The sequence below is a fragment of the Aythya marila genome (genome assembly GCF_965140915.1).
Source record: "Aythya marila genome assembly, chromosome: 25".
NCBI classification, from domain to species: Eukaryota; Metazoa; Chordata; class Aves; order Anseriformes; family Anatidae; genus Aythya; species Aythya marila.
In genome coordinates this window covers 5,917,770-5,944,707 of record NC_139066.1, presented here as the reverse complement: position 1 = coordinate 5,944,707, position 26,938 = coordinate 5,917,770, and the positions used below count along the sequence as shown (strand labels likewise).

Genomic DNA, 26,938 nt, shown 5'->3' with positions numbered 1-26,938 from the left:
CCCCGTTGGGGCAGAGGGGCGGGGGGCCGGGGGGGGGCTCCTTTCATCTCCCAGCACGGCCCCGTGGCGGTGGGGCCGAGGGCTGAGCAGAGCCGCAGCCACATGCTGTGGGGGCTGGGAGAACATTTTATTCCCTGAATTGTTCCCTCGGAGCCGCTTCCATTATGGAATTGCGTTTTTTTCACTTTGCTGCACATGGGTTATTAATAGCTGCTCTGCTTTTGCCGCTGCCGCTGCCTCTGAGGGCTCCCCCAGAGAGCTCAGCCCCGCTCTGGGGGCAAACCCCGGCAGCCCCCGGCTGGGGGAGCGGGGCCCGGTGCCAGGCTGGAAGCTGGGAGCAGCCGGACAGACCGATGGCACCATGAGGACAGACCCACGGCACCACACGGACGGACCCACGGCACTGCCACCAGCCCCCCAGGCGTGCAAATCCCTGCTAAGGCCCTTGGGTGCAAGATGGAGCCCAGGAGCCGCATCCCAGCTCGCGGTTTGGGTGGCTCCACTCCCGTTCAGGCGCTGGTGACGGAGGCGAGACGGAGACGTCAGCACCAGAACCATCCCCGGCCCCTCCATCTGCCTCCACCGCGCGACGGCTCGTGCTGGGGCTGGGGGCAGAGGCGTCAGGGCAGGGCAGCGGCGAGGACAACGCCACGCTTTGGGCTGAGCGCGGCAGCCCCATCCCCACTGAGAGCAGACGGCAGCAAAACCCCTGGCAGAGGCGCTCCCAGGGGACCCCATCCTGCACCCCCTGCGCAGCCCCCCTCCCGGCGCTATGTATAGCGCGGCTGCATCAGCGCCTGGATGCGGCTCGGCGGTGATTCAGCGGACGTCACTCGGCACCCGGGAGCTTCGCTCTTGGAGCAGGAGAGGGGTGGTTGGCAGCGGGGCCGGACCCCCGCCACCCCACATCAGCAGGTCCCGTGGGGAACACCGAGGCAGCCCCAGGGCTGGAGCCAAAGCTGGGCACGGTGCTGGGCCTTCCTGAGCCAAAATCGCAGCGTTAGGCCCCGGAGGTTTTTGAAGACGGATGCGCTGCCGCTGCCTCCCCCCGCTCATGCTGCCCCGCAGCCAGGACAGGCATCGGGCTGCTAATGGGCTGCTGCGAGCAGAGCAGAGCCATTTCCATCTGAATTTCTGCCAGGAAGGCAGCGCGTCACGTCTGGTGCATGGCCGAGAGAGGAGGAACAGGGCCCGGGGGGTGCCCCAGGAGAGCCCCGGTGAGCCCAGGAGCGGTCACCCTGCGAGGGGCAGCGGGAGCCACGGGGCTGGGCTGTGCCGCAAACAGGGCCCAGAAAAAAAAGGAGCACCAGCTCAGGCTCTGCTCATGCTCACAGATTGCTGCAAAGCGCTTTGAAGTGCAAATTAAGGTTTTCCATCAGGTTTGAAGTTAATTTTGATGCAAAGAAAACAGCAAGGCCTCACCCATGCGTGTGTGCAAAGGCGGCAGGTGCCGTGGGGGCTGCGCAGCCCTCACGGGCGGCAGCACAGGGGGCACAGCCTGAGCCCCCCAGCCCCACGGAGGGTCCGTGTGCAGGGCTGGGGCCCAGGCCATCGCTGTGTGTTAGGGAAGAGCCTCGCACAGCTCCTGGGCCGCTGCCCCTGGGACGAGCAGTAATTTGCCCATCGCTTTTTGCTCGCTCACAAGGGTCTAGCGCAGGGCTCTGGAACTCAATTTACACCGGCAGCCACAGCCACGCTGGCAGAAGCGCTATTTTAAGCAGCGAGGTTAGACCAGCGCAGATGCATCATTGTGCAGAGAACCTAATCACTCTGCCACACGGCCACTTAGAGTGGAAAACCTCAGATCGTTTTCCACTTGGCTTATCTGTGCCCGTTGCGGAGCAGCACTTGTCTGAAAGAAGAGCACCAGGCATTCGAGAGGCTGACGCTGAGCTCATCTCCCTGCCACGCAGGGCTCCGGTGCTTTGGGGGCATCGCCCGGTTCTGGCCCCTCTGCATCCCCAGGAGAGCCCGGGGCCGTGGCAGGGTGGGTGGAGGAGGGTCCCCAAGTCCCCTGCGCACCCTGAGTCCCCTCATCCACGTGCTCCCATCTTCGTGCTTGGTCCAAAGGCGACGTTTGTGTTGTCACCCTGTGGAAGCTGTGACCTGGGGGGCCAGGATCTGCCTGGGAGGGCTCTGAGCTGCCCCAGAGCTGTGGTTCCGAGCACAAACCTCGCTAAGACGCGGCCACAAACCTTTGTGTCAAGCCATCACAGCTCGCACCAAGAAGGGCAGCAGCGGCGGACATTCACCATCACAGCTCTGTGGTTTCTGTGCCGCCCTCGGGCTCAGGTGAGGCCCCGTGGCTGTGCAGGGGGGCGCAGGGGCTGGGGGAGAGCCGCACCGCACGGCCGGGGGGCACAGAACCCCCCCGGGCCCCGCAGAGCCCAACCTGGCTCCGGGCACCTGCAGCGTGGCTTCCTCCAGCACCCTGGGTACCCGACAGGAGGGGATTCACCAAATTCCCACTGCTGCGTGTTGAGCTCCTGCTCCACTTGCAGCCAGAGCCTTGGGAACAACAGGGCTAAAAAACGGCTAAAAAATGGTGAAACGGGGAACGGCTCAGCCCAAAGCGCGGTGGCACCGGGGAGCGAGCGCCAGCTGCTGAAGCTACCAGGCCCTGAGCCCGCCGGGTGCCAGGCAGCATCCCCGTGCTGAAACGGGGCCAGGGCCCCGCTGTCACCCCCGGGAGCAGAAAGCCGAGCGCCTTCACCTCGCTCCTCTCCCAGCCCCGAGCAGGATTCGGGCATCTCCTGCCCACGGCTGCTCCCCGGGGCCTGGTATCCATGGGGCGGATGGGGCCGAGCACCGGGAGGAGGCCGAGCACCGTCCCTGGGAGGCATCGCCCAGGGCCCCGCTCGCCCCCCATGTGCTCGGTGGCACAGATGGCAGCCACCACGCTGCCGCCACGCCGCTGTCACCCCCGGCTCCCCGCAGGAAGCGCGCGGCCGCCGCACACCCACGCCGTCTCAGAGCACCGCGGGGGCCGCGGCTGGCGGGGGGGGGGGGGAGCAGCAGCGGCTCTGTCAAACGAAGCAGCAAAAAAGTAACGAAAACCAAAATAAAGCGGCTTTTATTTAGAAGGTAAATAAATCGGGCCTACCGGTTTGCTAGCGGCTGGGTCCTCTGCAGGCATCAGGTCCTCGCTGGGGGAAGCCTTCGCTCGGTGTGCCCGAGGGAACGGCAGAGCTCCGGTAACGGGAGCCCGGCTGGGCACCCCTCGAGGGCATCGTCCCCCGGGGCAGGGCAAGGAGCTGGACACGGCCCCAGGCACGTCCCCACGCGGTGCTGGGGCAGCCCCCGGAGAGGAGCCACCGTGGAGGGCTCTACCTGCACGGCCGCAGCGAAAGCAGCTCTGCAGGAGCCCGAAGGGAGCCCAAAGGAAGCCCAAGGGGTGCTCGCGCTCCCCCCGAGCCAGCAGCTGCTCCCCTGAAGCGAACAAAACCCCCAGAGCCCCAACAAAGAGGACAGACACGGGTTTGTTTCCACTACTGTCTCAGTGTACTTTATTCTCCTGCTGTCTACAGCTGAACAGCCACACAGGACAGAAACAGGTAGCACTGAGGAATGATCAGATTTCTTCCCTCCACGCCCCCTCCCCAACTTCAGGAATGGCTTTCTTTTTTTTTTTTTTTTTTTTTTTTTTTTAAAAGGAAATCCCACCCCACCTCAAGAAACAAAATAAAAAGAAAAGGCATTACTCGAGACGTGGCCCAGGCCTCTCGCTACCCGTGCTCAGGAGCTGGCTGGCGCTCCCGGTCAGCGGAGCTCCTCCTCACCTCAGCACCTGGGAGGTTTTATTATTATTATTTTTTTTTTGTACACTGGTTCAAAGTCGGCACTTCGACTGCAATCTGAACCCAGCACTGAAAGGCACATATCTGATACCCTGTACAAGAGCTATTGTGGATGCTGCAGTGCAGATGGGCAACAAAAGGGGACTCCACTGCAGCGGGTCCAAGGATCAGACTGGGAAAAGGAAGTTGGGGAATAAAGCAGATTGCCACCTGCTTCCTGGAGAAAAAAAAAAAAAAAAAAAAAAAAGAAACACAAAGCAAAAGGAAACAAAATACTGGCTAAGGTTTTCTACTCTCCCTCCCACAAGCAGCTTTTAAAAATGTCCACGTTAAACTGCAGGTTCAAATGCTGGTAGTATCAACAGCTGCATTAATAAAAATGAAATGAAAAATAGTCAGAAGCCCTGCACCTCCTCCGTTTTTCTTGGCTTATTGCTGACAATCTAGGATAAGCAAGGGACTATTCCTCAAAAGCAAAAGTCTCATTTAAGAAGAAACGAGATTCTGATCCTTCATGTGAAAGTAAGACATCGCATGATTAGGGAAGTAGTAAGCAGCCAATTCATTTGAGTTGCCCATCAGACTGTTACTACTCTATTAAAAAAATCGCTAATGGGTTCCCCTTTTACTGGAAAGACCAAGAATACAAAAAGGAAGTTTTGGGGAATGTTTGACACCATTTTATTAATCTTCAACTGCAGTGGAAAAATATAACCTTTTACAAGTGCCGTCTTGTGTAAGCTCAAGTCAGTATATATATATTTTATATAAATTTCTTTTTTCCTTTTTTTTGTTTTTGAAGTGCAGCAAGAGACCAATACCACATTAGATTTGATCAAATAAAGAGCACAAAAGGCCAAGCAGTTTCCAAATGGCATTTTATCAGATTTTGTTTGAACATTGAATTTATCCTCATTTTGCAATCCAAAATATTACCTGAAGTTTTATTTTGTTTTTCAACTCTTTGGCACAATTTTTGTGGGTGTTCGGGCTGCTACAGTACAAGTCAGGAGAGATCTTTCCCTTTGCGTTCTCACTGCCAATTCGGAGCACTTAACGCTTATATTTTTGTTTGTGAGCCTGAAATCTTGTTTGACAATTTACTTCTATACCCTCTAACGCAAGAGTTTGCTTTTTTTTTTTTTAATTTTTTTTTCTTTTTTTCCCCCATTTCTACATTCACAGTTGAACAATATTAAGGAAGGAAAGGCGCTTTGATGAAACGAGATCATGAAAAGCGTCACTCAGAACGGGAGCTCTGAACATTCGTCAGTGTTTCCCTAAAATAAAAAGCCCTAAAGAGCGACTTTCCTTTTTTTTTTCCTCTTCTTTTTTTTTTTTTTTTTTTTTTTTTTTTTACATCTCTTATGCTGCATCAGTAGACTGAACTTCGGTTAGTTTATGAAATGCAACAGCTAACCCTTTTTTGGGAAAAGATAAACTGCAATGACTTGAAGTTGAGAATGTGGATACCGCCTCATTCACACACACTCACTCTTAGACTGAAAAATCCTTCACCCCTCCTTTTATCCCGTGCACCGACAGCATCGCGTGGCCAAGGTTGCCGCGGGCGGCTGGAGGCCCGGGCCCCATCTCTCCCAGCAGCCGGAGCCGACCTCGGGCAGAGCGCGCCCCGGCTGAGCCCCGCTTCCTCTCGCAGCCCGGCCGCTCCAGGGACGCCAGCCCGGGTCTGTCGAAGAGGCTGCCCCGTTCCCCAGCAGGAGCCGGTCGTCCCCTCTTCCCCAAGGTGGCCGAGGCCAGGCTTCCGACGCGAGTCAGTGCTCAGCTGGCTGAGGGCGCCGCTGCTGTTGCTGTGGCGGGATTTTCAATGTGGTGTGTTCCAAGCCTCACTCACTCATCCTCTCATTCCCAAACATTCAGCATCCGTGCACACTCCTCACTTCCGGGTTTTTTCAAAAGATTGGAGATTTCCAGTGGGGGTCTCAGGTGTCATCCCAATGGTAACAGATCTGCAAGCAGAAAGGGCTGGTCAAAAAAGCCACGCGCACAATCCCACGGCCAGGCGATACGAGACGCTAGCAGCGAGCAGAAAAAGCTGACTCCACAGAAAGAAAAGAGGAATAACGGGGATATTATCAACATTCTCAGGGTGAGAAAGCTGTAAGAGGCTTATTCTCCCAAAGGCAGACACTGTCCTGCCCCTCAACAATCTGCTCCTTTCACAAGGAGCTTCAGGAGGACTGTGGAGCATGCAGACTTCAACTCTGCTGCACTCGGAGGAGTTCAGGACTGTCCCAGCCCAGCAAGGACAGAGCATTCCCAATGCAAGAGCCCTCAAATCTGCACCTGGTCTTGTCAAAGTCGAGCAGTTCACTCTGTTTTCCTGTTTGCATTTGTTCTGATACACAAGACCACAGATGGGGCTTGTTTACAGAACAATAAATTAAAAACAACCTTCTATATAGAACAAGGCTTTTGTGGAGCATCTCTTTCAGCCTCAGGAGTTCAGCCAATTTCATAATTATGCAACATGAAAAAGAGGTGGGTGTAATCCCTTACCAAGCTTGATTCTTCAGTTTTCTCAGTTCTTTAGTCGCCCAGGTAGCAAGGGTTTTTGTTTTGTTCGTCTTGGATCTTCTTCCTTCAGTTAGCAGTTCATGTATCATGGGTCTAGCTTCTACTAATTTCAGTACATCTTTTCCAAACGCTGTACACAAATCCCTGCAGAAGCAAGAGAGGCTTTGAGGCTGAGTGCCACAAACAGATGTGCCAGTACCGCTCTGATCAGTTCTTGCTAGCTAAAAGGAATCTGACTCACAGCTAATGTCCTTTTTAAAATGCTGCATATGGTCACTAATTTCAGCAGTAGGAGAGCTGAACAGTCTTCTGAAATTGTGACTAACTGGAGACATTCAATCTCCTGTCCAAAGACTGATCTCCCCAGCGTTTCCAGCAGCTCTCCCCCTAAATTCCCCAGAAAAGATTAAGACTCCCTGGCTTGAGTTCTTCCATATCCAAGCAACTGAGTTGTTTTTTTTTTTTTTTTTTGCCAAGATCATCCCTGAAACATCCCAGATCTGCACGCTACAGAAACTTCAACAACTTTCTCTCGTACCTACTGTTTTTTACCCTGCCAGTTAAGGACCTCACCCGTGTTACCCACTTCACAAGTTCAGCTAAATTTTTAAAGATCAACTGAAAAAAAAAAAAAAATCCCGAACTGACATCAAATGCTTCAGTCAGCCAGGAAAATGCAGCTTCAAACACTACGGCTGCCGCACAGAGACTTCTACCTAATGAGCGGGCTGTAAGTTTTCAAACGGGATCGGGATGCTCACCCTATCAGTCCAGCAGCACACGCCACTACTCCGTCTGTATGATCCTCATCTCCAGCAATATGGTCAATGTAAGACAGAATAAATTCTACTCTGGGCTGCACCAGCATCACATCCGCTGAAAGAGAACAGCTTCGTTACAGGGTGAAACACAGCTCATGTAAGAGGCAGACTGCTAAACAAGGGCTTCCAGCATATTCCCAGACAGCCAAAATCTGACCCCAGAACCACTCTGATACAAGAAAAACGCATGTCAGGGGAAGAAACCCCACAACGGAGGGCTCTAAGCCCACTCCCTGCTTGTGGCAGCGAGCATTCCCTCCCACGCAGAAGTGAATTAACAAGAATGTGCCTGTGGATGTGACAGCTACCGTGAAACAGCTTATCCAAACAGCTCCTCCTATCTCCCTCCGTCATTTCAGCCACAGAAAGACCACACCAGGACACAGTACTCACGATGCACATTTTCTTGGTCTCCTTTCAATCCTTGGATGATGCCAGTGTAAGCTTCCAGGCAGCCCTCCCGCAACTCATTCAGGTAATCCACCATATCATAGTCAGACTGAAAAGGCAACCGGAGAGCGTGTATGAGCAGAGCCCTTGATGAAGCGTGCACAGCCCTTAATTAGTTTATGATTTTAATGAACTGCAGAGCACACTGTTGGCTTACCTTATCAACCTGTGCTTGGGAAGCCTGCTGGAGGGTATTCAGTACAACGTCCAGGTACTTTTTAAATTCTCCTCCAATAGCAAGGGCAATATCACCAAACACTGAGAGAATCTGTGGCTTCACAGACCTATGAACGTTTTCATTCTGGAAGAGATTTCAGCACCATTACATTCAGCTGCACTTTTCTAAGAGGGGAGGAGCTAATAAGTTAAGCCATTTACTTGAAACGCAAATCCTTGTCCTCAATAAATTTGGATTCAATTCAAACTCTAAGAGACATAGTTGTCAAACACGGGATCTTCAGAGCATGCCTAACACTTCTGCTTCTCCCACCTCCCACTTTTCCTCTCAATGTGCAAGCCAACTGTTACTAACCAGCTAATGAGAAGGTAAACACTCACCCCCAAGTTCTCCAAGAGCAGCTGCATAACCTCGTCACAAAAAGGCAGGATGTTGGATTGCAGGGCTCTGCATAAGTCACCAACCAGGCCCACTGCAGCCAGACAAACCTGCAAATAGAACAGCGAGTCAAACACCCACCCAGTGAGTCAGTCTTCCACACTCTATCCGTACAGCTTCAACTGATTCATGTGCTAAGTAGCAGTGAGAGTCTGCAACCACTGAAGTCACCGACAGGAACGACCCTCGCACAAAGCAGGGGCTCAGCAGCTGCTGTTACCACTTACAGAAAGCCCTGAAGAGCTGAGCACACAACCAACAGGGGAGGCAGGAGGTCCAGGTGCCAGCAAAGGGACAGGTTCTTGCTCTGAACCAACACTAGCAAATGCAGAGCCTAAATATCTGCCCCATAGCAAGAACCATGGCTTGACCTTCTAATGGGAATTCACAACCAGTAGCAACCTCACCCTCATCGAGGCCAGCTAATATGCAGCCACTGGGAAAACCCAGGTGTAAAGCCAATTAAGGCCTTCTGCTGAATTAAGTAGAAGTTTGAGCATGCAGACAGTAATTACAGAAAAATCTGTGGGTCTCCAATTTTTGTTTCATCACCAAAAGCTGTGGTGTTTCACAGATGCACACGTGCTGAACTCAGCACCTGAGAGCAGATGAGAAATGTAAAGGTTGCAAGCACAGGGCGACCTGGTTTGACCCACCTGGTACTCTGCGTAGTTCTTCAGTCCGATGCCAAGGAACGGTTTGAAAGCATCCATGTACTTCAGGAACTCTCCACCTAAGACTGTGCATGGAAAATATTCTCATTAGAAAAAAATCTCAGCCCACTACGTATACAATAGAACTCACCAAAAACATGAACTCAGCATATTCTACCCCAAAGCAATACCTGTATTTTCCACAGAAGCACAGCAAATCAATTCTCCACTAGATGTTAGACAAAAATTGGGCACTGGTGAAATACATCCGTCTGCACTGAAGTGATTCAGAGAGCCCAGCTCCTCGCAGGCTTTTGAAGATAAACCACCCATCCCTACCCCGTGCTAGGGAACGATGCTGGGCGCTCCCTGACCGAGGGGGACGCAGCAGCACCCTTCAGGCAGGGCTCTGCACAGGGGGTTCAGCACAGCAGGAGCACCACTGGCTGGAAACGGAGCCTTGTCACACCGCCTCTCTGCCACGCAGCTGGAACATTTCCCTTTGGAAACAGCTGCTCAACCTCTCCTCATGGCTGTGCAGTTCAAGCATTGCCCGGTGTGTTTGTGTTACAGCCATGGATGGGGTGTTCAGCAGCACTGCTCCTGGAGCTCCAGACACCAGCTTTGACCACGAACCATGAAGCTCCAACTGCCCGGACTGCCACAACCCCAATTTTATTTAGCTCCACAAATCCTGACCTGCTCTAACGCTGCTCTTCGCCGGTGTGATTTCTTTTAAATAAGAACAATGACTGTAAATCAGCCATTGACAAAACATCCCAAAACAGCAACGGGTCTCAGGCAGCAGGCAAGTATGAATCACTGAGATAACGTTCAGCCGGCGCTGCAGCAGCACGAAGCCAGCAGGTTCCCATTGTGCTCAGCACTGCACAGGGTAGTGCGAGCTCTTTTTCCTGGCAAAATTTGCATTGTAACTACGTTATTAACGGAAAACGAGCTATTCATTCAAGAAACACAGTCTAGCATAATCAGGCAGTCTCAGGGCTTCAGTGACAGATGTGGTGAGCTGTGTGGTCAAAACGGTACCTCAAGCAAGGCAGGAACCAATGCTGTTTTTTTTTGCCAGATAGTCAAAAAGAGAAGGAAGCGCACGGGCTCTGCCCAGCCCCGCTCCCCCCAGCACCCCCAGCGCTGCACCAACCTTCCACCAGGGTGCTGACTGCCATCAGGGCGTCCTCCTGCACGCCCCCCGAGCCGGCCGTGCTCTGGAACATCCTCAGCAGCGATGCCATCACCACGTCCGAGATCTGCAGCGCGTCCTGGTGCTGAACCTTCCGGAGCACGTTCTGGGCAGGAAAGGGGAAAGAGGCTGTGACTGCTTCCGCAGGGGCTGGGCTGAATTATGCCCTCACATCTCCTGTGCTGGCCCTGGACACTCAGGACCACACTGGGCTGCTAAAAACAAGGCTGCTGTTTGAACTTCACTGCTGCAAGAATATGCTTCGTCAGTGTGAGCGCAGAGTCCCATTCGTTTCGGCTGCACTCCATTTCCCAGCTACAGAACTACCAGAATTTCCCTTTCCTGCTGCACAGGCTGTTCTCCAGGCCTTCCTTTTGTAAGCTGGCATTAAATGCGACCTGCCCAAATCTGGCCCCACAAAAAAAAGCCCTTCTTCCATCGCAGCAACCTGACAGTCTCTTATTGCCAATTAGAGGCTGCACGGAAGCTTTGCTTCTGCACCAAAGAATTAAACTTCAGAGATAATGCCTGTTAAACTGAGATGTAAGCTCGACTACTGCTAACTGCAGTCAAACCTCTCCTATCTGGGGTAAGCAGAGAATAAATTAACATAGAAACAATGCAAAATGCATTAGTTTACACGAAGATGTTTAGCACTGAGGCATCTGAAAAGCAAAACTGATTTCTGAAGAGAGCAGAGGCAGCCCCACAGCAGGGGAGCAGCCTGGGAGCACGGCAGCATGGCACGGCGAGCAGGGGGGCTCCCCGGGTAAATACCTGAGTTTCTCCTCTGCTCTGCTCCCCCTACACAGTCCCGATCATCCCTTTTGGTGTCAGACTACAGAACACAATTTTGACTTGTCCTTATTTACAATAAAATTGCACTTCCTATGAAAAGATTGATCCCTTAACCTGCACAGGAGGATAATTATTTGACGCCTGATTCCTTTAAACTGAGTCACTGCAAAGAGGTTGAGTTTGTTCAAATAATAGGTCTTGATTTTCTCGTTGCTTTTAAATACTACCAAATGTTTTCCCCCTGTTGGATGTTCATAATGGTTTCTCTCTGCTGCTGGAAATACCACGTAATGAAACGGCACGTTTTACTAAGTTACACTGAAAAAATCCTCCTGCTAATTTTTCCTGAATGGAATTAAGGATCTGCTGCAGCTACTGTAAATACTTAAAGCTCAGATTTTGTGATAACGAAGAAAGCTGTGTCTGCAAATTAAAACTAGCAGCTTAATCCACGTGTGCTACCTGTACCAGCTTCCAGAAGGGAACAGAGGTGTCCCGAAAGACCTCAGTGACTGAGGTCTCCCCATTAAATCCCACCATTAGGGCAGATTGTTTCCATCTACTCTTTATTTGAAAAATTACCCTAAAAATCAGAGAGAATCAAAGCATCAGCTAATGCTACAGCCTTGAAAACAATGCCCAGGAGATTTTATAACCTCACTTAAGAGGATGGAAGCTAAAACCCGTGGCCAAACGAGGCAGGTTTTCACCCGCAGGTGAGGAAAAGGCTCAGCCTCCTCAGCGAGCAGAAATGAAAGACAAACTCCAGAGAATGGGAAACAAAACAGAACAAAGGAATAAATCTGAGCAGAGAGAGATGCGGAACTCTGCTTTTATTTCAGATTACATGCTACTCAGCTACATCTCCAGGAGAAAATCCTTTCTTCTGTGAGCCGCGCAGAGCTGTGCTGATGCTGAATCCACGTCTATTATGCAGTTCTAAAGCAGCACCTTGTAACTTTTAATAAGCTGGGCATGACAGCACAGCACAGCTCTTCCCGCAGCGCAAACAGGACGGCTTCGATATCAAACAGCCCGTATCTCAGGTGGACGGTCTGATCAACGTCCAGGGCAGTTTTAGAAAGAGGTGGCTGTTCTCAGCTGACTTGGTAAGAACAGGCGAGGAACTGAAATGTGTTACTGCTCCACGTCACGTGGGCTGTTCATTACCAGATGTTTAATTTCAAGGACACTTAGTGCATTTTAATTAGTGCCGTTTTAAATAAGAACACCAGCCACAAGAGGCAGATGAACAAATTAAAGCTGTTATGGAGATTTTTTTTCTGCCTGTGCCAACCAGAGCAGTTGTTCAGTCCATAGCTGACATAAGAGCCAATCTGAACATACATACAGCCCTTAACACGCCACATACAAGGTACTTTCTATTAAAAAAAATAATTATTTTCAACTTTGAGTCGTACTCTGCTGCAAGGGGTGAAGCCTTCTGAACCCTGCACCACCTCCCACAGGTCTGAACTCCCTGTTCAGAGATCAACACCCCAGCTAATTCTGCATCCCTGGGGGCTCAGGGTCACCCCCGAACCACCTCTTCCCAAAACCGCAAAGCAGGAAACAGGAACTTACCTGGAGAGTAGCGCAGAGAAGAGACTGAAGATCATTGAACTGGATTCTGTCTGAAGTGCTCTGGATATGAGACTGAAAAAGAACAAACCCCGCATATAGAACGCCTTCTCCACAGGCCATGAAAATCCAGCAGATTTTGACAGCACTACGAGTTGCAGAGAATCAATTTTAAATATTTGCTTCTTCAAAATTTAAGATGAGAGGTGTGTTTGTAAGCTTAATATATCTACTATCTATAAAAACCAAGGACACGTTATACCATGATATATACAGTCAGCAACAACGCTCATTTTTCTATTCCAGACGAAGCCACACAGCAGGGCTTTAAGTATCACGGTCACCTACCTCCATCTGCAGAACTTGCTGAAGTCGTTCCATAATGACCAAAGTTGTCTTTTGGACAGCAGGGTAACAGTCCTTGGCACTATTTTTCACTATTTCCATCAGAGCTTCATATGCAGAGCTCCTCAAGTTATTCTGGTGTCCATCAGGCCTGTAACAGAAGGAATGTATTTGCAGCTCCCAGTGCTCAGGCTTGCTTAGAAACAGACTTTTTTTTTAGTAAATTGGTAACAGCTAAATTTTAGTGTTGTGACAAGCTGAAGCAAATCGCATTTCTGTATTCCAAGACTTGAAAGTAAATGAAATTTCTGAAGCCATTTTCGGACCATATTTTTCATTTGCTATTAATGACTTCCAATATCTTCAGTCACAGACAGCAAGTTCAGGAGCAGAAATGGTTCAAACCCACATCTTCCAGTGTGCTGTTACCCTGCCTGGGAAGAAATGGTCTCAAGAGGTGAGAGGCATACATTGCTACCTCTCCGACATCCCTCTGAGACATCAGCGAGGGTGTTAAGCTTGAAATAAAGACAGGGAGATCTATGCTAAGATGGAATTCAAGCCTTGAGCGAGACACTACGCTTCTGGTTGGAAGAGAACGAGACAGGAAGAGAGTTTAGACTTTGAATTGTTCAGACAGGGACACCATTTAAGAAGTTATCCTGCAGCAAAAGGCTTCAACTGAGGATTGAACTGATTCAAGAATTGAACTGCAGAGCTGTTGAGATTCTTTATACAACCTAGAAGGCAGAATACGACTTCATTACCCTTATTTTTGCCTCCGCAGAACTGAGAAAATATTTTGCCTTGTCTATTTATATTTCAGCTTTGTTGGGAGAAGGACAGTACAAACCTAACTAAGCCCTCAACTCTTCTGGGAGTACCTGGTGCTAACGTAAACTGATCTAGCATGGCAGCAATAACCACGGCACAGATCAGTCATGGTAAACTAGTTACATCTTGCTGTGATCCTGATTATTCAATGGCCTTCTAGCCAACCTTTAAGAGTCTTACAAATACTGTACAAAGATCTGCACAGTCTTACACTGTGGTCCAAAACTTCAAAGGAAAACATGGAAGAGGCACTCTTGGGGGAAAGCTCAGGCCTCCTAGAAGCAGGTATGGACTGAGAAATTATTCTCTATTAACAGTGTTCTTCCTCTGGAAGAGTGTTCTATATTTCACATGAAGTCAGAAAGCCCCATCTAATAAAGCATCATTCAGATCTAAGCTGCAAGAGAAAAAAAAGCATCTTTGTAGAGCTTAAGCCAGCTGGGTTAACGTTACCTATCTGTGGTCTCCAGAAGTTTCTGAACTATAAGCTCAAATGAAGAGGATAAGCAGTAGGTTGCTGGTTCTTCCTGATCATCAGCTACATCTGCAGCTTCATAGGCAGCTTCAGCAAGACTAGTGAAGGCCTGAAACACAGAACAACCATTTCTATTACGTGAGTTTACTCTTGCAAGTCCAGAAACACACACCCCAACAGGTCTTATGGTAACAAAACAATCAGGTGCAGGATTAACAGTTCCCTCCGTGAGCTGGTAACGATTTAGCGCTCTGAACTTTGTTGCAAGGGTGACAAAGGTTTCGAAGACTCAAACGTAAGCATCATCGTGCGAGGCAGTCGCGCTGCCACAGACACCTGCAGGGTGCTGCTGGTCCCAACAACTGAAGAGGCAGACTGCCTGACCTACACAGGCTATTAACACTCTACCCACTACCTGGGCATTATCATTGCAAGTTAAAATCGTGGCTTAGACAAGGCTGCAGGCTGCTCAAATTCCCAACTGCAGAACAACCGTACCAGCTCTGAGACAGGTGGATTAAAAAAGCTGAAAGCTTCCTCATTTTCACTTCAATCTGAAGACGCATACTAGTCATCATCTTCAAAAGACAAAAGCCACAGCTACATGGACTTTTGCCAGGATCAGCAGATCAGGGAGAAGCTTCCACGCTGACTAAAAGTCTTCAAGCCTCTGGAATACTGACAGAATGAATCTTGTCATTTCTAGAACTTGTTTTGACGTGCAAATACTCATCTCCAGCTGAACTCCTATTTAGCAGCTCTGTTAAAAGGCAGTAAGGGACACATCCTCTTTATAGTGAAAGATCAGATATGCTACGTGGTAGTACACATTCATTAAGCTGAAGTTAGCAACCCAACCCGAGGGATTGCAGCTCTGTAAGGGAACAGAAAAACCGTGCTCCTCGAATTAGTTTTGAAGCTGCTTCAGGTAACGGGAAACAAGGTATCTTGAATCTCCCTCAGGATTAAGCAGGCAATCCAGCTGCCCCCAAGAAAAAAAAGTCCCAGCACGCTTTCTGTAAGCACCCCTCAGACCTGTTATCAAGAACAGCTTCCACAGCATTTTCAAACTTAAGGTAACTTTACATTTAGTTTTAAAGGAGAAAATTGCTAATATTAACTATATTTCTTAAACAGACTGGAGATAACTTACAGTTAACAGCTGTGCTCGCTGGATGACCAAGTCATGAATCATCTCTGAAGCCCATTTAAGTGTGTGAGCATATCTATGTATGTGTTTGTGAGCTGTGCTCCCCCCACTTTTTTTTTTTTTTTTTTTTTTTTTTTTTTGTTTTTATAGAAACTTCTCACACACCGAACAGCGAAGGGACAGCCTTACCCAACACACATTGGAGGCCACTCGGGGCTCAGCGCTCAGGCCCTCAATCAGACACTGCAGCAGTGGAGCGAGGTAAATGTCATTGATGGCAGCTTCGGGAAGCATCTCACAGATCCTGCCCACAGTCCATGCTGTTGTGTCTCGAACCACAACGCTGGGGTCCTTCATTAGTTCTATTAAAGTTGGCATTGCCTAGAACACAGATGCAGCCAGGAGAAAGGTGTGATCATATGCAATACAGGGAAATACGAACTGGCCACTGTTTCTAATTTTAATGTATTACCTATGGTAAAGATTAAAAGCAGACCCCCTGCTGCTTCTCAGATTAAGAGGAGCATGCAAAGCATGTGCCCTCCAAGTAAATCCAAGTTTTCTGTTCTACGAGCCTCCAAGAAACACAGATAATCTTACCTGTATAACTAGTGGTTTGAGCTGGTTAGGCTCTGGTCCTTCCAAAATACACCCAAAAGCCATCACAGCTGCATCTCTGTATCGCCAATCTGGATTTTTAATGTGTTCTTTAATAAATGGCAGCACGTGAGGAACAATGTCATCTTCGCAGCAGGTCGCCAGGAGCATGAGGCAGACTCCTGCTGCTTTACAGGGGTTCCAGTCATCGTCGTCATCATTTTCATCCTAGGAGGAGAAGAGCACCCTGTCAGCCTGGGAGAACACCTCTCACCACTCCGAGGCAGTGGCACCTCGTTGGCTTTACTGCGAGTAACACTGCCCTGCGGCCAGGTGTTCATTCAGGTCTGGGAATGCTGGAGAAGCAGCCTGAGTTCCTTGGTTCCTTGCACCATTGGTGCCTTTCCATCCCAGTATAAGACTCCCAGCTCCTTACTGACAGGCCTACAGCACCCTCACACATCTTCCAAAGTGCTTCTCTCTCCTCTAGGTGGAGATTTTGTGGTTTACATTTTTTTATTTCTTTTTTTTAATCCATGCCATTGCCTTGCAGAGTGGCCACTGCACCTGGATACAGTCAGTTAAACAGCTTCTTCCCCCCAGCTGTTAGCTCAGCCTAGTTCCTTTGAAGCTGTGTACCTGTGACTCTATTATCTGTTTTATCTTTCCTGGTTTAACAATCACTTCAGAACCTCCTGCAATTTAACTCTCCGCACCCAAGCGGACAGCAATAGAAGAACAGGGAAACAATTCTCTGGTTTCACTAGGAGCACCAACCACTTTCCCAGTTCATCACAGTAAGTAAATGAACTCCATGCTGTATAGCTTAATTAACAGTTTTATTTTATAATTAGACCTGCTGTAGCAAGTGATTCCATTAATTTTTATTAGACTGTGCAACAGAGTCCGTCCAAACAAGTCCCCGTGAAGTGCTTAATAGCTACTAAATAAACATGGACCTCACAGCTAAGAATGTAAAGCTCAGGAATTCCAGAAATTGGATCTCAAATGTTGCTCAGACTCTGTATTTAATTTCACAAGGAATGCAGGTAACTATAAAACCTCTTCAGAAATCATAAATACAAAGGTGTCTTAACAGGATTCAGCAAAAAAGGACAGTCCCTGCAGTGTCCAGGTCTCAGCCCTAAGGAACAAGGTGTCATTATATCAGATGCCTCGTCAGGGACCAAGGGCTGCTGCTACAGGTGCTCAGGGCAAACACACGGCTATAAACTGCCCAAGGGGACCTAAAGCACCTTTTGGACCAAGCCTGTCAAGAAGCCAGTTACCCAAGTGAGTGATCACCACTTTCACATGCAGCAGGCATTGTGCAACTCACCTGTTTTGTTAATGTCTGTGTTAGAATCGGGACCAAATACTGTAATGCTCCCTTAGCGTAAAATTTGCTAGTGTGCTCCGGAGGCCTTCCTTGCTCCGCCGCCTAGAAAAAAGGTTACAGAAAGGTTCTCAGTGGCTATTTAGGCATGAAGTCTGAGTTATGAACTGCAGTAGATACAGATTCCCTTTTGCGTGCTTTCCTCTCCTTCCCAACACAAAGTTACCATAACACACAGGAACCTCAAGGACACCCTGCACCAAGCCCAGTTAAATATTCAATAAGCAAGTTCAATTTGCTGTTCCATACGTGCATTGTGCCCCTCCTCACATAGTGCAAATATAAATATTTTCGGTTTGTAGTGACGTATAATTAACAAGTGACCCCAAGTAGGAAAAGCGAGAGGTCTTGCTGCATACAGACTAAACCTACATGCTTACTTTCCTTTTATCCTTGCTATTTTGGGCAGGCAACACAAAAATATATATTTAGCTACTTTTAAAGATGGATATGATTCATCTAGAGCCCTTCAAAGTTTAAGTTGTTATTGATCTGTGCAACTAATTTATGCAAACAGCATCTGCATGCAGAACAATACCCCAAATTCATCTTCAGCCCACCCATTGTAAGGGATAATGATTACTTTTATTGCATCCCATAATTTTAAACTTAACGCATGAATAATGCATCATATAGAACGTGATCAATCTTCCAGCACACCAGGATAGGACTAAGTTGTCCATGCCTCTAACAGATCCTAGAAATCCTACACATCAGCACAGCGGCTACCAGGCCTCACACACAGCAGGTAATTCAAGAAACACTCTCCCCTCAAGATGGAACATATCTCAGCAATTCAAGATGCTAACTTCATGAGGCATCAGCTCAAAGATGCTACTATTGGTGGCCCCTGTGCAACCTCAACAACAAGCTTCACGATTACCTTGAACAGCGGAACAAAGCAGTCGTAGCTGAGCCCTGGCTAAGGCTAAGGCAGCTGCCAGCACCCAAGCTAGCAGCTAACAGCTAAGTTGGGTAGCACAGCACTGCTGAGGTCTGCAGCACACCCGATACCCACAGAGCCAACAAGCCTTGTGGGCTTTGTGCAGCCCCAGGTCTCAGCTTGTGTATCAGACATGCATCACGCAGCATCAGAGTGGTGCATGGTGTCTCATCATAGACCCAGAGCTGTCCCACGAGGGGCTCAGGTTGGCTGTCCTGCAGTAGCAGAAGCTTTGAAGAACAGGAGGGCTTCCCATGTGGTTTAAAAACATTCCCATACAGATGCTCACAGGCATTTGCCTCTTTTCAGTGGTCATTTCCAAGCTCACCTCTGATGCCTCTATAGCGAGGTCCATCTCCTCGTCGCAGACGTTGGACCAGAACTCTATTCCCTGCAGAGCCACCTCATCTATGTCGCTTTTCATTGCTTCGATAGTTATCTGTAGAAACACAAAAGAAAGGAAGAGAAAAAAATGTTTTAGAACGTTATTTCTCCTCAAATATGCAGCCTGATTCTGAGCCAAGTGGTAAAAGATTCTAGATCAAATCAAGACCATAAGAAAACTTTTCCTCTCAGATTAAGAAGAAAAGGAGTATGAGCAGAGATCAGACAATGACATATAAGAAACCTGAGTACTCACAGCAAAAAGAGCCGGACCCATGTATGTCTCCATATACTGATAATAAAGGGACATTATCTTCACCAAATTCTGTAAGGCAGCCACTCGTACCTGCCAGATTACAAAACAGATCAAAGATGTGACATTTCCCTGAGTGCTCTGATCAACAAGCATAGCTGTAGCCTACCACAGGCTAACAACCCAGACCTGGTACTGACTTAGTTTACTCCATACCTAATAGAGGTCTTTCACCATAAGCAACTTAAAAATAGTAAACCACCAAGAGAATTTAAGTATAAAATTCACTGTGTTTGAGAATTTACATGTGCACCAGTCTTTTAATAGACTCGTTTATTTTATGTAACACTTTTTAATTCTTTATTATGATGCCAGAGATTCTAGTCATCTTCCCAAGACAGGAACAGGGTCAGATCAGGGCACTTTTTGTCCACCCACCTTCGCGTTGTATCATTTTCACTCACCCTTGTGTCTGGACATTGCGTTGCTTCACAGACTACTTGCATAATAAAGTGCCTTTCAGACTGGAGAAGAAATAAAAAAACATTAGAACTGTATTACAAATGCACTGAAGTCATTGCAAGCCTTCCTATGGCGAATGTATTTTGGGTCAGAGCTAGTACAAGCACTCAAAGAACACTTCTAAACATCAAGGAAAGGTGCAGGTTACTATTCACTGCAGTATTTTGATTCAGTTCTTCCTCAAAGTGGAATCCCAATCCACTTTAAAAGATGCTTAGCAGGCTGTCCAAAATAGAAAGATAAGGCAGAACTGAAGATACTACATGTTCTGAGACAGCAAAACAAAACAAAAAAAGCTTACTGTTTCATCGACTACTTCAGCAACTGCTTCAAGAAAACTCAAAACTCAGTCAGGACATACATTTCTTGGGGCAGTACCTGGATGGTTTTGCATTTTAGTACGAAGGAACAGACTTAGAGGCCCAGGCTATTTACAGCCCTGAAGCCCAACAGGAGCAGTCTGCACCTGCACCTCAAATCCTGAAGGACTCCAGTGGATCCCCATCAACACCTGCTGAATAGTTGCCTATGAAAGGTTTTCACTGAAAGACCTTCTAAGCTGCAGGTTCAATATTAATTCGATCTTCCCCATACTCTCCCTGGTAGGGACCTAGAGAACACACTTAATCCAAAAAAGGGAAATTAAAAAACAAACACCCAACAGACGCCCCTCTTCTGAAGGCTCTTACAGGCCTTCCTCCCCCAGCCATTTCCAGAGGCAAAGTTGGACCTGGATTGCTGCCACACCACTTGAAAGAAAATGCTGATCCAAGCTTGGCCGCTTACAGCAGCATTACAGAGTAGAGTTTGATTTGGAAGCAGAGCATCTAATAGGCTAAACTCTAAGGTCAGTCCAAATTTATCCTAAAAAAGTCAATGATGCTTCCTTTCCATTGATGAGCCTCTCTGAAGACTCCCCTGGCATTCCTGCACTACAGGAACACCCCGATTTCAGGAAACGAATCCAAGTCTCAGCTGTCGTTGAGTTATGCATCAAAACTCAGCGTGGTGCATGATTTCTCATCACAGACCGTGGATTCAGTCCTCGCATTTTAGGCCAAGAATCGCTCCTATTGCCCCCCTTACCTCTTTGTCAAAATTTGCTTTGGTGAATTCCAAAGAGTTCAGGAGTGCATTAGTAGCTGCTAGCTTCACATTGTTGCTGGGCTCTTCCTTTCTCATTCCCTGGATGATAGCTGTCAGGATCTCATTGGATTTGTCCTGAAGTTGCTCTGGGTCCTGGAAGAAGTGTTGATAGAATTATTTGCCAGCTGAACAACTTTCTCTGTATTTAAAGTATCAAAGTTGGATCCCGAATTCTACAAGCAGAAATTAAGACATTAAGGCCAGAAGTCTTTTGTTCCCTGTGACCACCAGAATTAAATACGGGAGATTCGTGCACCTGCACATCCTTACAGCTTCTGATACAGAAAAGAGAAGCCTGAACTGAGGAGGGAGATTCCAGGTATTTAAGTCATAAGCTCCACTCTTGCAAATTATGGGCCAACAAGCTCCAGGCTACGTGACTCCAATCAGCAAGTTCAGGATGCTGACTGTTTACAGTCCCGTTACATTTTGGGCAGAGCTCTATGGCAGCAGTTGTGACCGACGCTGTTATTGGTAAAGCTGTCGGTCTTCTCTAGACATAGGATGAAGACATACAGCATGGGCCAGCAGCAAGGAGAGCTGGCTGCTCAGCATCAAGGCTTCAATATTCGAGGTGTGAACACAGACCAAAGGTGGTTTTTTCTTCAGTGTAAATTGACTACAAGATTTGTGTTGTTGTATCAGAACTTACCCAGCTGCAGATCCCCAAACTAGGGGGACACTCACAGTGTCACAACGGGACTGACACCAGCTAAGTGCAGAGATCTTGGCTACAGAACACCCAGTCAGCAAGCCGGGGTCTCCAAAAATCCTAAGGCTAACGAGAGGTACCACCCAACCAACCTGCACTGAGTCCAGCGGGATCTCCTAACAGATCCCACCGGACCTGCAGCCCTCCTGTGAGCTGGCAGATTTCCTGATCTCTTTCACTCAGCCTCCAAGAAGCAACTGACCTCCACCCACCCTACTTCTGTCCCCCAGCACTTTGCTGTCCCTTCATTGTTCTGTGTCCCATCGGCCAGCACAAGCACGCACCTTTTCGGGTGGCTTTCAAAACCCCACTCCCACTGCTCCTTCCCTATTCCTTACCCCGCCTGTTTCTGTCCCTACCTGTCCGTGGTCATCTCTTACTGCTCCTCACCTTGCCCGAGGGCGCTTCCCTCACCCCCTTTTCCCTGTCCTCCAGGAGAGGGGCACCTGCTGCAGACACCACGCGCCCCAGAGCTCCCTGCCTGCTCCCAAGGCAGCTGTGATGCCCTCGCTGTGTCCTCCTGCCCGCGGGCAGCGGCACAGGAACGTCTGCAACTGAACCTGCTCACGAGTGAACCAGTCCCCTGCAGCCCGACACAAACACCAAACAGAAGATCTCTCGTTCTGCCTCCCCACGCTGAAGTTCACCAAGCAACGTGCTGGATCTGCATTCTCACAGGCATTCAGAGGCACCAAAGCGCAGCAGCCCGTTTTGTGTTTCAGCGGGAGCTCTGGCAGCACGCGGGGGCTTCGCACGCAGCTCAGAGCAGACACCTGATGATCTGTCGTGACACCATGAACCACGCTCATAAAACCTTGAGGCCTTTTGCAGACAGCGCCCCAGAGAGCGAGGTGTTGTTGCCTGTGCACCTTTGTTATCAGAAAAGGAGACTCCTGGTGCAAGATGGAGCTACCACCCAAAGGAACCAGGCGCTCCCCGCTCATCTGAAGCGCTTCACCCACCCAGCCACAGGCTGAAGTGTCCTGCCAGCACCCCTCCCCACCTCACCACCACTGCCACACAGACTCCAGCCTGCACCTTACGAAAGGTGACCTGGATTTCTGCTGGGAAAGCAGGTCAGCTCTTTCAGACACCGTTCTGCATGTTTACTGCCTGTCACCGTTCGCTGAGATCCTCGGGACACGAACAGCCGCGAGGAGGCTGAGCAGCTTACCAGGGAGAGGTGTAAGGAACAGAAACCTGGAGGGGATGAGCTGGGAGGGGTTAGGGCAGCTCGGCGCACTTCGACATACTCACAATATCCTGGCAGATGTATCCGATGGCCTCCAGCGTGGACTCTTTCATGTGCTCTGTGCTGTGCTGGTTCGTTACGTTAGCCACCAACTGGGGAATGAGCTCGGGCCACTGGCTCATGGGGATCTCGGCGCAGGCGATGCCGGCCACGCACTGCGAGGCGGAGCTGGGCCGGTACGTCTCCGTGCCCAGCGTCTGCAGGACCTGCAGGAAGGCATCAGCAAAAGCACTCGGGTCAGCACCCAGGGTGATGGGCGCCGCAGAAATGGCCCCGTCCTCAGAAAATTGGCTCACTTGCCTCATTTCTCCCCCTGACCACAGCCAGACCCCGTTTGAGATGAGCTTGGCCAGGGCTGCCCCTGCAGGAAGCGTGCTGCAGCTGCGATCGCACACGCTGCCACCACATCCTCTGCTCCCCACGTGCTGCACAGTGACGTGCCGAGCGCCCCTCCCCGCCTGCACCACGGGGAGAAGTTCCCAAAGCTGAGCAAATTGGGCTTCAAAACCCTCCCGAAACACCGCTTATGCCAAGACCATCCGAACATGACTAAATAACTTTATTTCTTTTTGCTTGCAGTCAACCAGAAGAGGAACTTCCTCGTACACCTCAGGAACTGTCAGGGAAACCCAAGGAGGGAGGGGCACGGATTTGTGTCAGACTCCTGGCACAGCTCGGCCTCCCCCAAACCCGCCCAACAAACACCCCAGTCCTCACTTTTTTAATTTCTCTACAACTCCTCCCCATCCCCAACCCTGGAGCAAGGGGAAGGCTCCGGGCTGAGAGCACCGAAGACCACACAGCCTCACCACGGGACGAGGACCAGGACCTGCCAACTCCCTACCAGCTAATTAACGCGCACTAATTGGTCACTCAGCTCCTCCACGCAGCGGTGGAAGTAACGGCAATCCTCACGGCTGAGGAGAGGGCCAACCGAGGGGAACTGTTAAGGGGAAGCACCCAACGTGACGGCACGGTAACACAGAGGGCTCTGCGTTAGTTTGACATAAAGGCAGCAATGAAGAGGCTTTGGAAGCTTTAATATGTGGCAATACGACAGCTCCTGGCGACAGGATAAGCCACGATCCCTTCTCTAGCATCAGTGCAAGTAACAGGCCACGTAATCAGTGCCCCAACCTCACTCTAAGGGAGGCAGGCTCAGAGCTGTCTGTTAAGGCAAGAGCAATGAGATCAGTGCAGAGCCCACGGAGCGCTGCGCACACCCGGGCACAACTCTGCTCCTGCAGACCTCAGCCACGTGGGCAGGGCCCGGGGGTCCTCAGGCAGAGCCCCCACCTGGGCACAGGTTTAACACCACCGCTCCCCACGTGGAACCTGCCTGCGTCCCTCTGACACATCAAATCTGCCAGGCCCTGTGCTCGCACCCGTGGAGCGCCTCTAAGGCGTTCACGAGGGACTGGAACCCAGCTGAGGAAGCTGCTCCAGTACAGGAAAAGAAAACAAAACCAACCCAGCTGAAGCCACGGGGCGGGGAGCCGTGCCCACCAGCTCCAGCCATCACGCCCGGCTGTTCAGCCCCCCTCTGTAGAAGCATTTCCATGCCACAACCTGAAGAGCAGCAGCCCCACACCCTTTTGGTTTGCACCCTACTGCTTCCACAGGGTGCACAGGCTATGAGCAACGGAGCACCAAAGCTGAGTCAAGTTACTGGTCCTGGGAAAAGGAGCAGCCACCAAGTGGGAGACTGAGGCGGAAAGGGATGGAGGAGACACTCATCACTCCTCCCCCCCAAAGAGAAACCAACGGGCTAGAACCAGAAACCCAAACAGGAGAGCAGGGAGATGCGGGACTCACATAGTTCTTGACCTCTCTGCGGGCGTTGGCGTCGATGGCGAGCCATCGCTGCTGGTACTGGGCCTTGATGTCGGGGTCCTTGGAGGTGAGGGAGTTCTTGATCTGCAGCCCGGCCGCCACCCGCGCCACCTGGCTGTTGCCGGGGTTGGCCAGCACTCTGGACAGTTCCACCAGGAAGGTTGGCTGCAGACGAGGAGGAGGAAGAGGAGAGGGAAGAGGAGGGTGCTGAGACCCAGCCCGAGCCCCCAGCACCCCCCAGCCACGAGCCCCCCACCCGGGGTTATGCGCCCAGCTGCTGAGCAGAACCGCTGGGAGGAGATGAGGCCAGGCCCTGACTTTGCTGGGTGCCATCGGCTCACCCGAGGGGCCACGGCCTGCCTGAAGCATTCCTTCAATAACAACCCAGGTCTCAGGCTGAGCTGGGTGCCCCTGGGTGGGCATCAAACACGTGGCGAGGAGCCGCTCGCTGCCTCGCTTCGGGGCAAGCACCCAGCCTGAAGCCTCAGCAGCAAAACCTCCGCGTCCTGCTGGCTGCACGAAGCCTTTGCTGCTAAGAAACCTCCCAGGAAAGGCTGGAGACAGCCATGTAGGTCTCAAACCTGCTCTGTGCCAGGCAGGGACGCGGCTTTCCTGAGAGCATGGGGCAGGGAGCAGCACGCAGCCCATCGCCAGCTCTGGGTAAGGGGACGCGGGGCACACAGGAGGGTTTCAGGGCACCAAAACCAGCTCCTTTTGAAATTTAGCTTAACTTCCAGGAGTTCAACAGAAAAATAAGTTAACTCCACTATCTTGGGCTTCGCTTTTTGGGTGTTCAGCTGCTCCTCCTCACCCGGCTGCTGGGCTGTGCTAGCGCTCCCAAGGTTTGAAATGCAGAATTTGGGAAGAGAAACACATGGGGCAGCCTCAGCCGGGGAGTGCGGGGCAGGGAAAATGCTCGGAAATGTCAGAGCCCCCCAGTGCCCCACACCACGGCACCGCCCGCCCATCAGAAATGCTCCCGTTTTGTATCAGGCTGTGGGATATTGGGTAAAATCGGGGAACTGCCCCGAGGCAGGGTGAGAGCGCTGCTGCCTTGGGGAAGGGGCCAGCCCCAAGGCCCTGGGAGCTGACGGGCCCTCGGATTTCCCTCTCAGATCATTCTCGTGGAGCTTTGGGAACAAATCCTGCTAAAAAAGGAAATCTGACGGGCCTCAGACCCAAACCGGCCCCCACGCGGCCACGGAAACACCGGTGGGGAGCCTGGGGGGTGGGCGAGGAGCCCCCCGTGGCCGGGTGGGGACAGGGCCGGGAGGGGCGCCCGGTGCCCGCGGGGCCGTCCACGGAGCCGGGGGCGCCCCCAGGAGGGCCGGGAACGGGGCCCGGAGCCGGTGCTGCTCTGAGGGGGGGGGTGGGGGGGGTCCGTGCGGGTCCTGCCCCAGCCCCGCCGCTCCCGGTGCCCCCGGGGAACGCCCGAGGCCTGCGGGGCCCAGCCCCGGGGCCCTCCCGGTGCCGCACGTGCGGTGCCCGCTCCCCCCCCCGGCCCCATTTCCCCCCGGTTCCCCCCCCCCCTCCCCCCGTTCCGTCGCCGTTCCCCGCACATGGCCCCGGCCGCTCCCCGCCGCGGCGCCGCCATTGGCCGCGGGGGGGGGGGGGGGGGAAGAGGAGGGGGGTGGGGGGGGGGCGCCGCCATTGGCCGGGCGCGGAGCGGGAGCGGGAGGGGAGGGGGGGGGCGGGGGGGGGGGGGAGCGGGGCCGCCGCGATGGCGGCAAGGCCTGGACGGGCCGGGACGGGCGGGGCGGCCCCGGGGGGGTGGTGAGGGGGGGGGGGGGCTCGGGGGGGGTCTCGGCGCTCACCAGGTTCTCGATCGCCGCCTGCTCCAGGAACTTCTGCGCCGCCTCCAGCTCCGAGCGGTCTGCGGGGAGGGGGGGGGTTGGGGGGGGAAGCGGCCGTCACGCGGCGGCCGCACCGGGCCCGGCACGGCCCTGCCCGCGGGCCCGAGCGGCGCCCACGGCCCGGCCCGGCCCATCCCGGCCCCACCGCGGCTCCGCTCCCGGTCCCGTTTCCCCCCCCCCCCACCCCCCCCTCAGGGCCTCTCCTCCGCCGCCCCCGCCCCGCCCGGCCCCGGCCCCGGCCCCGCCGCCACCGCGCCCCGAGGCCCCCTCGGCCGCCGCCGCCGCCCTACCCGGCGACACGGTCTTCTCCAGGATGGTGATGAGCTCCATGGCGGCGGCGTGGCGGCTCCGGCACCGGCGGGACGGGGCGGGGCGGGGCGGGGAGCGGCGGGCAGGGGGAAAGGAAGGGGAGGAGGGGAGGGGGGGAAACCGGGCGGCGAGAGGGGCCCGCCCCGGGCGGCGGCCGGGGCTGGGGGAGGGGGAGGGGCCCGCGCTCGGGGCCTCGGGGGAAGGGGGGGCGGGGGGGCGGCGGCGGCGGCGGCTCCGGCTGCTGCGGGCGGCGGCGGCGGCGGAGGGAGACAAGGGCCGCGCGAGCGGGGCGGGCGCGCGCGCGCACACCGAGCGGGGCGGGCGGCGGAGGGATACCAGGGCCGCTGCCCGCCGCCCCGCGCCGCGCCGCTGATTGGCCGGCGGCCGCCGGCGGCGCGCGCCCGGATTGGTCCGTTCGGGCCGAGGGGGCCGGGCGGCGGCGGGCGGCGGGGAGGGAAGGAAAGGAAGGGAAAGGAGGG

At 52.1% G+C, this 26,938-nt stretch overlaps 1 protein-coding gene across 2 annotated transcripts; it reads right to left on the bottom strand.

Annotated features, from left to right (window-relative positions):
- Positions 1–4,462: 4,462 nt before the first annotated feature.
- On the bottom strand, positions 4,463–26,605 carry KPNB1 (karyopherin subunit beta 1; the record flags this gene model as incomplete). 2 transcript variants are annotated; one of them, XM_082778837.1, is made up of 22 exons in its annotated part: positions 26,441–26,603; positions 26,112–26,170; positions 24,280–24,462; positions 22,470–22,670; positions 20,441–20,593; positions 19,297–19,356; positions 18,836–18,925; positions 18,524–18,634; positions 17,196–17,297; positions 15,860–16,084; positions 15,449–15,640; positions 14,088–14,218; positions 12,804–12,951; positions 12,459–12,530; positions 10,038–10,182; positions 8,879–8,961; positions 8,165–8,272; positions 7,764–7,907; positions 7,550–7,655; positions 7,097–7,211; positions 6,318–6,479; positions 4,463–5,767 (listed from the first exon to the last, which is right to left on the bottom strand). In XM_082778837.1, coding segments are annotated over exons 1-22 (2,631 nt in total). In that variant the 5' UTR covers positions 26,481–26,603. The 2 variants fall into 2 exon arrangements, with proteins under 2 accessions (XP_082634963.1, XP_082634962.1); XM_082778836.1 differs by lacking the exon at positions 4,463–5,767 and having other exon boundaries at positions 6,314–6,479; positions 26,441–26,605.
- Positions 26,606–26,938: the final 333 nt, after the last annotated feature.